General features: G+C 34.2%; 1 protein-coding gene across 1 annotated transcript; it reads left to right on the top strand.

Moving 5' to 3' along the window:
• Positions 1-13,960: 13,960 nt before the first annotated feature.
• LOC115880790 (craniofacial development protein 2-like) lies at positions 13,961-14,884 on the top strand. The gene has a single exon (XM_030898078.1). The coding sequence runs from the start codon at positions 13,961-13,963 to the stop codon at positions 14,882-14,884; it is 924 nt and encodes a 307-aa protein (XP_030753938.1).
• The last annotated feature ends 230 nt before the right edge of the window (positions 14,885-15,114 follow it).

Raw genomic sequence — 15,114 nt, 5'->3', positions numbered from 1 at the left:
CAAACAAAAAAAAATAACATCATATTAGTAAATAAATACTTTTTAATTAGTAAATAAAATTTTAACTTGAGAAATTAGTTTTACTCTCGGTTTAGCTTAAAAAATGGAGCTTTTTACGAAGTCATGGCCAACTATGATTTCCATTTAAAAAAACATATGTTTGTGTCATATATCAAAAATGACAGACTTTGGAAAACAACAGAGTACACAATCTCATTAAGGATGTGATTATATATAACTTTTATCTGAAAACTTTTTGTCTAAAATAGATTATAATGGAATTAGGGACAATTTTTCAAATAGCCAAAGTTTGTTTTTTTCGAAATATCTAGTAAGCTATGAACTTTTTTAAAAATCTGAAAAACGCATGTTTATGACCCCACAAAACTGCAATTCTTTTCCCATTTAACCGACTCTCTATCTCCAGTAGTTTCAGAGATACCCATAGAGAACATAGTAGAAAACTCACCCTGTATATAATAAAAGAACAATTTAAAAAAGAAAAAATGCCTGAAAATTGAGTCACATTTATTATCCTTTCAACCCAGATACCCTCTCACTTTTTTTCGAATAAATCAGGATATTTGCAGTGGACAGATAAACATAAGAATAATATATCGGACTCTTAAAGTCGAAATCAATACTAGAAGACATCCCGCTTCTTCTAGGTAGGTGCTCGACCGGGTGAATATTTCACGGAGGAATATTGTTTTTATGGCCTTTGATTTAGTTCCGTTTTATGCCGTATGCGGCGGATGATGGCGCTCTAGTAGACTTGCAAAGCGGAACGGTCTCAACTGCCGAATGATTATTTATTTATGGTAATGGGGGAAAAACTGATCTTAGCGGTGTCAATACGAACATAAAGGCATACTGAGGAGTTTTCATATTTTATTTCCAGTTTTCATAGAGGTGTTATATCTTTATATTATACCGGGTGTTCCTTAATGACATGTTAACATTAAAGCTACACGCACACTGGTGCGATCACGGCCGCGATCACGATCACGATCACGATCAAGGCAGGGATAACATGAGCGATCATTCTAGCACACACCAACGAGTTCACGTTCACCGCTGTACCTATATGTAGTGCGCCATCCTGTAGGTATACATAGGTACAAATTAAAAATGTGAATTATGTATACCGAAAACCAAACATTCTTAAATATTTACCTACAATATTTAAACTTAAACAATAAAAATGTATACATATGTACTATCCAATCCAATTGCAACTCCGTCTCAAACTTTTTATTTTTAATTGTATTATTTTTGTAACTTGGATCGGATAAATCATTTTATAGAATTTTGTGTATTTTTACAGCCTTAATTAGCTGCTCTGTTAACTCCTTTTCTAAATTGCAACAAGAAAAAACACACAAAATAACGGAAAATTCCTATCAGTTGGGTCGCGATCAAACTCGACAAGTTGAATCTGATCGCCACCGCAGAATAGAACGCTGCCAAGCCGCTTCCAAAACTTGATCGCGCCAATGTGAAAGGGCTCATATACAGGGTGTCATTGAAATGGTGTAAAAAATCAGGGGGTGGTAGTACTCCAAAAAATAGTTAAAGAAGTTCCTATAAGTATACGGCGGAAAATGCATATTAAGGGAGTTAGGGGCACTGAAAGGGTGAATTTAAAAAACGGTTGTTTTGAAATTGTGGGCTTAAAAAACGAGATAAAATTTCGAAAAAAATGCTTTGCCATAAATTTTGACCCTAAATCAAATGGTAATACTGAAAAATTATTTGAAAAAGCGGAAAGGGTAGTTTTTCGATAGAAGATAAAATATCAAACAAAAATCATTAGTGGGCTGTGATAAAAACGTTGAGCATTTTTTGTGGGCTTATGAGTTATAAAAGAAATACGTTTTTATTTGCGTACCAACAACAATAATCCAGGAATCTGGATTATTGTTGTTGGCGTCAATATACTAATAGAACTGTTTACAAAATCAAATAGTACGTATACCTACCACATAATAAACCTCAAATTTATTTCCAATATTGTCTGATAGCCTAAACAAATGATTGTCCCTGGCAAAATTTCATTATTCTAATGAGCCGGGGGATGGTGGCCTAACAATGCTGGATATGTGAGGCATCCGGATAATCCAAACCGCTAATATCCAGGCGACAGGTGGCGTATACGGAGACACATACCCTAAGAATTTATTATTAATCTGGATCAGACCCGTATTGATGTCCTGGAAATTCCACAGTTATAATGAACATCGCTGATAATTATTTTCCTACAGCCTTAATAGTACCGTATGACCGAAAAAAACGGCGTCAAAAACGGATGGGGATCGTCAATCGATAATAATTTTATCGAGGACAATCTCCAGACGTCGCGTCATATAGATATAAAAAATTGACATGAAACTTGTTAAAAGTTAACACTAATTCATTCCCCAGCCGTTTAGACGCCGTTTTTTTTATCATATGGTAATTAAATAGCATTTATAAATTCAAGAAGTAAAAGAATGCGCTATTGTCATTATTTTTCTCTGTTAAACGGCAAGATTAATTTTCAAATCCGATGTTTCGGATTCAAAACATCATCATCCACTTTCTTATTTTAAATACGGACATGCTTTTTTTTTCACTATTCAATGCCCTCCATTACTACAAAATATATTGCGGTATAAAATTCTTAACATACTATTTGATTTTATTAAGAAAATCGTCATTATTTGCGGAATTTCGAACAACGCTATCTAGTGACCAGGAATAAAATCGCTACAGTACAGTAGGTACAGTTTATAGTGTACTGAAGCTGATTAAAATAATTCCATCCAAAACAGAGATATCGACGTTTGAATATAAAAAAGTTTAACCTTCCCCTCACCAGTTTATATTTGATAATAATGATAATATACAAAAATGGTCTCCCAGCATAAAAAAACAATTATTCAGAAAATACAATGCTTCACTTACTACTTTTCAATATAACTCATTCTGGAAAATCTGTATTTAAAAAGTGGAAAAATGTATTGGTGATATAATTTTCAAGAATTACATCTATTTCACACAGTTAACGTCGCCCTACTAAAACTGTCAAAATATAAAACAATTATTATTAGAAACTTTCGCCCTATAAACAGACTCACGACCCCAATCTAAGACCTCATTTGCCCTACTCTCCCCCACTTCATTCCTTCGTGCCTCGTAGCAAAGGGTTTAAGCTGGTTGTCAAGCCACCTTGCGTCGTAATATCTTGATATATGCGGGTATCAGTTAACGTTCCCCACCGAATTTAATTAAGGTGAAAATTAGAATTTCGCGTGTGAAAGCTGGCGACGCCACTGATAGAAAAATAGGGGAAGATACTGTAGAAAATACCTAGAAGTTTTTATAATTTTGTGTATAAAATAGTAAAAATAAATTGGTGAATTTTAGTTAACTCACCATACTGAACAACACAGTTTATAAATTTAAAACAAAACAGTATTCGCAAAAAACATTAAAATTCGCTTGGTGTCGCCTCGAAATCTTGTCACCAAAGTATGGCCGCCGATCAAATTTTGGCCTCAAAAATTTTTCACTCGAGAATATGCGTGTTAGCTGTCCCTTCTCTTTCCTTGTCTAAGGCCATACGCGACTAAGGAAGTCACTATAATAAACTTGATACAGTACTTGTGGACCAGACTGTGTACCAATATCGTCTGGTTGTGTGCTTGAAAGTGGCCACAGCTTCCAGAGCTATCCGTCTGGTTGATAGAATTAACTATTTAAAGCAGGAAACTTATTGCATTCAAAAAAATATGTAAAAAATGTCTATACCTACGTGACGGATTCAGCTGTCCAAAAAAGTCCTATGGGTACTTCCAGGTGGATGACACTTCTTATGGGAGACCTGGCAATGGTTGAAAACTTGAATACAAGCGATTTTCTAGGAATCTTCCTTACCGATAAATTATTGACAAGAGTGACAGATAAAGCCTTGACGTTCTTTCAGTATTCCAGTTCATCTCTTTTTCTTTCTAAAGTGTGCGTTGAAAGGAGACAAAAACAATTTTTGGTGACCCATAATTTGTTATTCGAACACCACTTTTCTCCTTGTCGGGTCGTTGACGTTGACTTGTCGCCATTTATCTCTTTTGTTTACACGCTGCATTTTGCTTTGCAAATTTAATACATAAATTATTTAGGCAAATATAGGTTTTTAATAAAACTCCTTGGACTAACGTGTAGGTAAGTGTTGATAATTTTTTTTTCATCTTAACATGCTCATTGTCGTTCTCCTGATTTTAGGTGACAGAAAAGGATCATCAAATCAAATTGAATTTTATATTTTCCTTCCTATTTATCCTTCCTAAATATCAACGAGATGAGCCATCGGAAGAAAGGGACCATAGTACAAAACAGAAAGGTGATCTTTTTTCTTTCCACTTCGGATATTGAAATTATTATATACTGTAGTCGTGTTCGGCATTATGCTCTGAGAAATATAGATAAACAAAGAACAACAGATATAAAGCATCCCAGAGGAAAAGAGAGGCAATACCTGTATGTACTCTCTCTGATATTTGTGAAAGTTACAGCAAAGTATTGTTGTAAATGTCATCTTTTTGATCGACCTGAAAACTTCGAGCAAAAAGATGACACTTTCAACAATACCCTGACAGATATCAGAGACGATACAGGTTTTTCCTCTCTTTTCCCCTGGAATACTTTTAATTTATTATTCTTTGTTTATCTAGATTTCTCAGAGCACTATGAACGAACTCAGCTTGTATGTTTGAAATAATCGTCCAGTTGGCTTAAAAATGATGATCGAAGACATTTCCCATATAATTTTACTTTCAAAATTATGATATGTCTTTTATTTTAAGCCATCTATGACGCCATTTTTTTCAGTTTTGTTATAATTAATTTTGTCTCTTGATCTACTTGTAACATTATTCTTTTAATTTTATTAATTTATTGTGGTGAAATTAATTTCTGTTGTATATTTGATATTGATATTAAACATATTTTTAAAAAATTGGGGGCGCTAGTAGCAGTAGACTTGTCAACAGTGTCAAATTTAAACGTCAATTTCACTTTCCAATATTTAGCAAGGCGCTCGCACTTCTTCTTGTGTATGTGTTTTGTGGGTACTTCAGCACTGGAAGAAAAAAAATCTGGTTTAACGTTTCAATTTCTCCACAATCGCAAAAGGAAACTGCATTTACACCTATACGATGTAATTGGGACGGAATTAGACAACGTTTACTTCTTAATCTGAAGGAGGATGTTAATCTTTTTCTGGGAAAATCTTTTAATGATCGAAACCATATGCTTTTGTAAGAAGTAACAATTTCTGCATACTTTTTAGGGTTCCGTACCCAAAGGGCATGGGCGCCGGACAGGGGGAACAAGAGCGGGCATTTGTCTCCCCCCCCCCTGGATCATTGAAACAATAAAAATAAAAGCTATCTTCTTACATCCATCTGCAAAAAAATAATCATTATTATGAAATTTTTAGGTGTTACCTGTAAAATAATAATAAATGTCGTCCGATTTTCACCAAAATTGGTATATACACTATTTTGAGGTCGTAAATTACGAATCTACTTTTTTCTTGGCGGTCTCTTACCGTTTTTCAGAAAAACGGAAAATTATTTCAACATTGAATTTTTCTTTATTTCGGCCCTATAAAGTAATAATTTCACTATATTTTCATTATATTGTAGTTTATCTAAAAGCCACACTTGACTGGGGTACAAAATTGAGACCAGATGGAAGTTTGACATTTGATATATCCTTCTTTCTCTCTCCTATGCAATGAGAGAGACAAATATATTCTAGATCTAATGTAGAAATTTGAAAATTTACAACGTTGCCATATCTTCTATTTTTTCGGGTGATTAGGGATTTTAAATAAATTACCTATTATGAGATCGACAATAATTAAATATACACCTATATCCACAAAGTTACGCGGAAGAGTTTTGATTGCATTGGTTTTAACTTCTTTGCGGGGGGGGGGGGTTAATCTTTTTTTATATATAACATACAAAAGATTAACTCCTCCGCATGGAAGTTGTAACCAATGCAATCAAAACTCTTTCGTGCAACTTCGTGGTTATAAATAGTCAGATCTCGTTGGTAAAATAGCAGTTATGGGAAGGAGCCGTTCTTCTGGCGACCGCCTTTCGTAATTCCAGAATGAGCGAACAAAACACGCTAAATTTAGGTTTAGCATTGGCAACGTTGCTTTAAATGCCAGAAACACATAAGCTTACTTCGGGTTTCTCTTATTACCGATTCTGAACCGTCCTAGAACTGAGATGCGTATGCGCAGCAGGAAATATGAAGACATTATTTCATTTGCGCAGGCGCTGCAGAGTTCTAGGACGGTTCAGAATCGGTAATAACAGGCCAAACCAAACCAAACCTAACATTTTCAGATTGTTAACAAATTTATTTTAGCAAATTTTCCTTTATTATGCATAGAATTGGTTAAAAAAGTAACAGAAAATAGCAAAAACATCATTGATTATTGAATACCTAACAAAATATGTGCTAGAAAACCTTAAAAATATGAGAAATTAAGAAAAATTCGATATTGAAATTATTTTCCGTTTTTCTGAAAAACGGTAAGAGACCGCCAAGAAAAAAGTTCAGATTCGTAATCTACGACTTCAAAATAAGGTGTATACCAATTTTGGTGAAAATCGGACGATTTCCAGTTTTCCCAATTATTACCAAAAATGTGTTTCAATTTTTTATTCATTTTTACCTTGCCCCCCCCTAAATTTCATTCTTCCGGCGCCCATGCCAAAGGGTAAAAACGGGAACCCTATTACTAAGACTTCGCTGTCCGTCCGTCCGTCCGTTTGTCACAAAGGTCTATCTTATGAACCGTTATAGCTAGATAGTTGAAATTTTTACAGATAATGTATCTATGTTGCCGCTATAAGAACAAATACTAAAAACAGTATTTATAAATGCAATTAAATAAATGTTTATTAATAAAAAAAGTACTTTCACTAAACATTATCTTTTATGTAAGAATTTTACATAGAATCTTTCAAGTCCTCGGTGGCCGCGTGGTTAAAGCATTAGGACTCTACGCTGCTATGACGTTGGAGCCGTAGTAAGGCAGGTTCGAATCCTAGTCAAGGCGACTTTTTTTAATCGTTTTTTTTTTATTTTTACATATTTATTTTTACTTTTTACATATTTGTTATTGATTAATACAATTTTTAGTAACGTCGTGTTTCTTCATTTTTTTAAAATTACTTATACGCGCATTCAAAATTTCAGCTAAATCGAAAAAAAGTTTATAATAATATAGTATCTACTGTTGTATAGATAATAAATGGTAACGGAACCCTTCGTGCGCGAGTCCGACCCGCACCTGACTAATGTTTTCCTTTTGTACGAGATAGTTCCTTCCATCTACCTTTCCATAGTGACGAAAAGTTTTCCTTAATGATTGGAATAAAATCAGTAAACCAAGATTTAAATTCTATGACTCGACCACAGATAACATACAAATATCTCGACTATGTTTAAAATTTCTTTCCTTAAATAAATTTAAAGTGGCGTTAGCTTATAAAAACTATTCATAAAAATATTTAATATTCTTCAAAACCTTCAATTTAATAGCCATTAGTAAGAAGTTTCACTTTAAGTATGCCCACATGTTTACAATAATGCGCAGACTGTTTTTTTTATTAATTAACAAATCAACAACCTATAAAAATTAAATACGCTAATGCTAATTTTTAATGGCAAAAGATAGATCCCATCCTTATCCCATTATAACTTAAGTAACCTAAACAGGACACTGTATTTTATTTCTTATTTTAACTCTCACGACACCAGACCTAATTTGTTATATCCCCACTTTATATATTGGCCACTTGTCTCCGTTTCCTCGCCATAAATTCTGCCGACATCGATAAGCTCTCCGCTCTCCTTTTAAACTGGCATTTTTCTCGGTGCAGCGGTTCCCAGAAAACTCACTACACATTATATATATAAAATAAACTAACATCTGCGCTTAATGGCAAAATAAAAGCTAATGCACTTCCATTCCGTCCGTAGTCGGTTGACTGTGTGTGTTTTTTTCGGGGAAATCTTTCTGCGAAAAGCTGCAAGGAAAAAGGATGATGAGGCGGGCAACGTTTCGGTTGTGCATTCCGCTTTTTCCGGGTGGGTAAATGCGGACGAATTTGAAAATGGAGAAAATATACAGGGCTAGTAAATATCATAATAATTGAATTAGTATAAACTGCAATATAACGAGCTATAGGAACACTACAGAAATAGCAGGTTTCAAAGTTGTATATCAATTAATATACCTCGGCTCTTTGATCGCAAACAAAGGATGATGCGGTGCAGAAATTAGAAGAAGACTATCTACCGGGTGCGTCTCAAAAGTGGCTCACCCCCTATAACTTTTTTATTATTTCAGATAAAAAAACGAGATTTGGTATGGTAGTATATGACATAAAGTAGGATTAATTGACGTATCCAGTTGTTTCCGGTCAATTCCTGTTTCACCGGAAATGACTACAAGTTTTGGTTTTTAAATGCCACCCTCGGTATATTTCTACTTTATTCGATAGAAAATGACACTCTGAATGGAATGACATATCATATGTCACTTTTGACATTTTCGCATATGGTTTATTTAAAATGATAGCATGCGGTTTATAATGATAATTTGACTCGAAATACCAAGTGTGTGGTACCAAATTATTCGTAAAAAAATGCTTTTTCCAAATATGCTAATGAGCCACTATTGTTCCATTTGAAAAAATTAAAATATGATTTAAAGATAATATTTTGGCATCTTTTAACCGGCCAGGACAAGAGATGAAAAACAATAAACGATCAAATCTATTTTTCCAAGGCTCACTGATTAAAAACTAGTGTTTTTAACACAGCCATGGCACTCTAGATTAAAATTTAAAATACTATTTTTTTAAGCAAAAATGACAAGAGTTGACTGACATATGATATGTCATTCTACTCACAGTGTCATTTTCTATCAAATAAATTAAAAATATACCGAGAGTGCCATTTAAAAATCAAAAGTTGTAGTCATTTCTGGTGAAACATAAATTGACCAAAAACAATAAACTTAATAAAATATGGGAAGATTCAGCCGTGGCACTTAGCAACAAACTAGGACTACTAAGAGCCGTAGTTCTCAAATTGCCATTTATGGCGCGGAATTTGGATATGCCTGGACGTTGAAATTGGCAATGCGCACAGTGCTTCGAACATATGGCTCTAGAGGACAAAAATGCAAAACTTCTCTTTTATTGTAGGCAATTTATTCAAACTAGGTTTATTTGACACAAATGATGAGTACTCTCATTGTACTAAATGATGATATTCTTAGTCCCACGTTTATGAAAAAAAAATCTTATAAATAATAAAAATGTTGGAGCTGTGTTCCATCTAAGGAAATATTCATTTATAGTATGAAAACGGTGTAAGTATTACATAAATCCCTGTGATAAAAAAGAATTGGAATAACATTAGTACATGATTTCTACAATATAAACCTAATATAAGATAAAAATGTTTTTCTTTAATGAAAAAGAAACATTAATGCTATATTTAATTAAAAAAAAACTTAAGATACTATAAATTTACTTTAGGACAACAAAATGCATAGATCGTAACTACTCTGATTCAGAAGAATCACTGCTGACAGAATCTTCCAAATTTATAGTATCCAAATCACAGGTAGATGAAATATCCTCACATATAAGATATTTCTGTACATCATTTTCCAATATGTTACTTTTTTCGCGTTGTTACTGTTCTTTTGTTGGTATGAGGGGTTCGGATGTTAATAGTTACCTCTTTAATAGACCATATCCATATATTATTTTTTCGTTTTCTTGGGTATGAGGTTTTATGATAAATTGAAAGATGGAAACTTTTTTATGCCACGTTTCGCTCCAACATAGTGGACTTTTTCAGGCACAAGTGGTTGTCTCATTGGACTGGAAGGTTCATCAATATCTAATAAAGAACACATTTTTTGAAATACAAATAATTTTGAGTTCTTGTAATTATGATCAAGCCAAGTATTAACCAGATCGGCATTGCTTATCAATTTTACTCCATCTGAAAAGTATTATAAAATAAAGTTCGTCGCAAGCAGACGCAGGTGAACTATACAAAAATTAAAAGTGTATGAATATGACAACAAAAATATTCAATAAATACGATATGTTTTGATATGTTTTTTTTAATGCCTTTTTGAAGTTTGAAAACGTAAAATTTTTATACCCATTTAAGAATCATCTTAAAAAATAAATAAAAACTAAACAATCACGAACTTGTTTAGAAATAAATTTAAAGTACATACCTTGTTTAACAATATCCATAGTGGCTTTGAATTAAGGTTATACGTACCGTTTAACTCCATATACAGAACTACTATGAATGTTATTCTTTTCCCTGATATAAGATAATGATCGCAAAATTTATTTTTAGTGAAAATATTTGCTAACAAAAAACGCTGTTTATGAAAAATAATATACAGGATGGTTGAACATTGCTATAAGTATAAAATTACATATTTAGATATTAGTAAATTTTAACTTTTTTTCGATTTTTGTCCATGGGACGAAGCACTGTGATGCGACGTAAAATCGAGGCTTTTTAAATGTGGTATTATACTAAGAGCTGGCAAAGGTTAGTTTTGGGTCGAGATTTCCGTATGTAAGAAGAGTAAAATGTGTTTATAATGTACTGAACAAAGAGAGAACAGTGAAAACGTTGCCAAACGTATGAAATAAACTGAGAAACTGTGCACATTACCAAGAGACGTGGAAGGACTTCTTGGTTTGACCGTTCAACCCAATCAGTACCTCTCAGTACCTAAAATTCTAGGGAAGAATGTACATCATGCTTTCAGCTTCACGATTTAATAACATCTCGTGATACTTTATTTGCTTATTTATTAACGAGTTGCTGTAATTTGCCCTATAGCTTGTAAATTTTTAAGTGCAAGTTAGAAACACTTGCACTTTTGGTAAAAATAAGTGAAATTGAGTTGGTGTTCGACAGTGGTCATGTTATTAAAACTCTGAATTCAAAAATCGTATAACGCCACCTTGGGTGAAAAAGTTTATAATGGGAACTCAGGTTCACCAGGTTCCGTTACAAATAGGTTCCAGCTAGCTCAGTAAATAATTAAGTAAAATATATATGCACAGAACAAGAGATATCAAAAGGGAGGTGTATGGAAAAAGTGTACTGATTGAAAAGTCTAAAATGTACTGGATTCGTTTAATAAATATTAAATTTAATGTTAAAACAAATTACCAAGATCTATCATAAAATGTAGCAAATATTTAAATACGAAATAATGAAATATATATATACTAGTAAAATGAACTATCCGTAAAATAAATTAAATCATGAATAGTATCACAAAATATTGTTGTGACTAAACTGTGAACAATCCTGATGCGTATTTGAGATTATGATTAAATGACTGTAAAGAATAAAATGAAATTTAGAGGTAAAAATCCCCTGGTATACCAAGTTCACATACGATAGTATATTTAATGTAATAAATTTTAATCAATCATAAACGCAATAAAATAAGAGATGATTAAAGTCTTATCTGTCATCCAGTGGTCGTTCCAGTCAGTCCATGAGAAAATCCAGGTGTCTGGTCTTCAGTATCCCAGTGGCATTCCTCGTCACAGTGGCATTCACGTCACAATGGCATTAGTTGCAGTACCAAATCCAGTACAAAAAAAAATTGATAAAAATCTTAAGCTAAACTGTAATCATCACTAAGGAGTAATAGCCAAGGAACAAGAACCCTAAAATGTGATCTATTTTAGTGACACGTTCTAGATTGGACATAGTAAAATACCTTTCCACCATGCGGACCTTCCAAGACAAGATAGCGTCTCAACGCATGTTACTCCTTGGAAAAGGGTTCCTTAACTGTCCTCGTACTCATCCCAGTACGTTCACGCACCCATCTACAGCTCCTGTCCTCTAAAATAAATAGTTGTAGAAGAGAACCTTACACCTAAGAATGTCTTTTACCCAACCAACAAAGATATCCCTTTTCAAAGTGTTTTGCCCGGAATTCCAACTACACAGGCCAAGCTCAATTTCTTGCCAATCGGTCTTTTCGACCCTCAATGAATTCCAAGATCTAATTTACAAAGATCCATCCGTCAAACTTCAACGCCGGTGTCACACGATCAGCTGACAAACAATTGAAACGTCAGTCTGTAAATCGTAATATAAACAAGATGAAATTTAGGGAAAAATCAATTATAATCAGGTAAAATCAATTGATTACACACAGAAAAAATACATAATAAAATCCTTAACCCACATGTATATTGTAGACCCAACATTCCCACTTGTTGCGTTGAAAACAGACAAAAGATAATCACATCAAGTCTATGTTCAAGAATCCTTCGAAGAAATATGCCAAGAAAATATCCTAACACAAGCATAAGTCTAAATAAAGAATTAGTAACCACTGTAGAAAGAAAGGTAGGTTTTAAACAGACAAATTGATATCTTATTAATGAGGTTTTATATTACAGTTATCGGAGACAACTCCATCCCAAGAAATTGTTGTGGTGAAGAGACTTAATAGATAAGATATTATTAGAAGTTATATGTACAGTTAAGAAGTAAGCTAATTAAACGTTATTATTCAAGTTATTCAAGTAAGTTTTAGTTTTATTCCTAAAAATAAGCAAAATAAGTAAAATAAGTTACGGTGAAATTTTAAACCGTAACAATCGATATCTCGAAATCCATTAGAAATAATTGGTGGTAGTTTTTTTCAAAAACTTTCCTAATATTTCTGCTATATCTTCTTCGCAGAGAGTATGTAAAATATTTACAAATAAGAAAGTTACACGTTTGCTGAAAACTGCATAGCTAAAAGTAAATGCATGTGTTTTTGAAAATCTTTGGATGGAAAGAAAACAAGCATATCGAATATAATAGATCTATAAGGTCACGGTGATTAACTTCCCCCTTCCCACACAATCTACAAATGTCTAAAACATTTTTTAATTGCTTCTTAAACATCTCCATCGGCAAATACTCGATCCAAGATTATTGAAAGATCGCTCGGATCATTAAAACCGAAATTGAATCGAAAGTTTCCAGCCAGTAATTTATATTTTTCAATTAAGTTTGGCCGCAGAAAGAAGGAAAAGCAGCAGCGGAGAGAGAACCGAAAATTTATGCGAAATTGAAGACGGGCCTATTACCGACGTCTCTAATTATCGTCCATTATCCTGCCTGTCTGGCTTCTCGAAGGCCTCCTCCAGATAATCATTAGGAATCGCGTTTGTCCCTGTAATGAAAGATAAATTAATGTATCCAGGGGTGGTTTTGTTTAATCGCGGTGTATTTCGGGGTGGTCCGAAATGAATTGTTTTGCAAGCCCTTTTAAACAATTAGGGAGGTTTGGTGTTTTCTTAAGATGCGTTCTCACCGCCTGCGCCGCGCCGCGCCTAACATTTTTTACATGTACTTTTAAAGTGTATTTTTTAAGCGCGCACAAACGTGCACCGACAAACGTTCGTTCGCGCGCGCTCTTTCTTGCGTTCACACCGGGTTGGCTGCGCCGCTGCGGGCCGCGCCGTGCAACTTTTAAAAAATAAGTCTTTTATAATTATCTTAAAAACCATTATTTCTCTGAATAACTGGTCTTACCTTCCCAGGACTTTCACCTTGTCGTGGTGGGAGGGCTCAGTAACCTTCAATATCCAGGGAGCAATGCCGGCGGTAGCGTAGCTACTGGTAGGGCCACTCATGCCGGTAAGGTCTCGAAATGATGAAGGTGAAGCTAAGGAAGTCCATAGCATGCAGCGTCTGACTCAAAGTGAGCGGCTGCAAACAGCGTCTGTATCCATAGTGGGCGGCTGAGATAATACTCGCCAACACGCTCGGCAAGCGGGCCGTTTTAACTGCCATTTACCTTCTTAGAACCATGCTAGAGTCGAAATCTAAAACAAGATTACCCCAGATGGGTAGAGCTCAAGTCTCAGAATCCCATCCCGCTACAAATTCGGGCAGCCTCACGGATTCTGGGGGAGGCAAGAAATCGACAGACTACAACAAACAAAAACGAAAACGGACACAGATTATATCCATTGCCACTTATAATATTAGAACGATGAGAACAAATGACCACTTGGAAGAATTAGAACAAGAACTGAGTAATATTAATTGGGACATAGTAGGCCTATGCGAAACAAGGTTGCAAGGAGAAAAAATGACAACTCTAAATTCTGGACACGATATGTTTCAAAACAACTCAGAAACAAATCATAGCCAAGGAGGAGTAGCTTTTATTGTAAACAACAAATTCAAACACCTCGTCACTAAATACCATTCAGTATCAAATAGAGTGATATATCTAATAATACGCTTAAACCAAAGATACAGTATCCAGCTGATACACTGCTATTATGCACCTACAAGCTCAGCGAGCAGTGAATTGATTGAGAAATTATATGAAGACATTAGCCGGGCTAGGAACCTTGAAAATACACATTACGTAATCATAACTGGAGACTTTAACGGCAAGATAGGGAAGAAGCAACTGGGTGATACAAACTACATAGGAAACTTTGGTCTCGGGGAAAGGAACGACAGAGGAGACATGCTTGTAAACTTTCTCAACAACGAAAAATTATACTGTATGAATACTTTTTATCAAAAACAAACTCAGAAAAAATGGACATGGCGGAGTCCAGACGGACGAGTAAAAAATCAAATAGACTTTATCCTCACCAACAAGAATACAATCTGTAAAGATGTCGATGTGTTAAACAGTTTTCATACAGGAAGTGACCATAGACTAGTACGCGCCAAAATACAAATCTATACTAATATTGAAAGGAGAAAATGAATTACCAGATCAATGTTTCCTACAAGGGCAACTAAATCAGGAAACTTATCAAAAAGAGCTTGAAAAGAGACTAAAGCCACAGACACTCAGAAATCAAGACCCCAACGACATTCTCAATAATCTAAAGCAGGGCATAACTACAGCAACAAAGAAAATATGTAGTAAAATGAAACACCCTTCGGAAACTAAATTAAAACCAGAAACGACAAAACTAATAGGAGAAAGAAGGA

This window comes from Sitophilus oryzae, unplaced genomic scaffold (assembly GCF_002938485.1).
Source record: "Sitophilus oryzae breed Bouriz unplaced genomic scaffold, Soryzae_2.0 scaffold_1084_pilon_pilon, whole genome shotgun sequence".
In the NCBI taxonomy this organism is placed as follows: domain Eukaryota; kingdom Metazoa; phylum Arthropoda; class Insecta; order Coleoptera; family Curculionidae; genus Sitophilus; species Sitophilus oryzae.
This window is presented reverse-complemented; position numbering and strand designations above follow the sequence as displayed.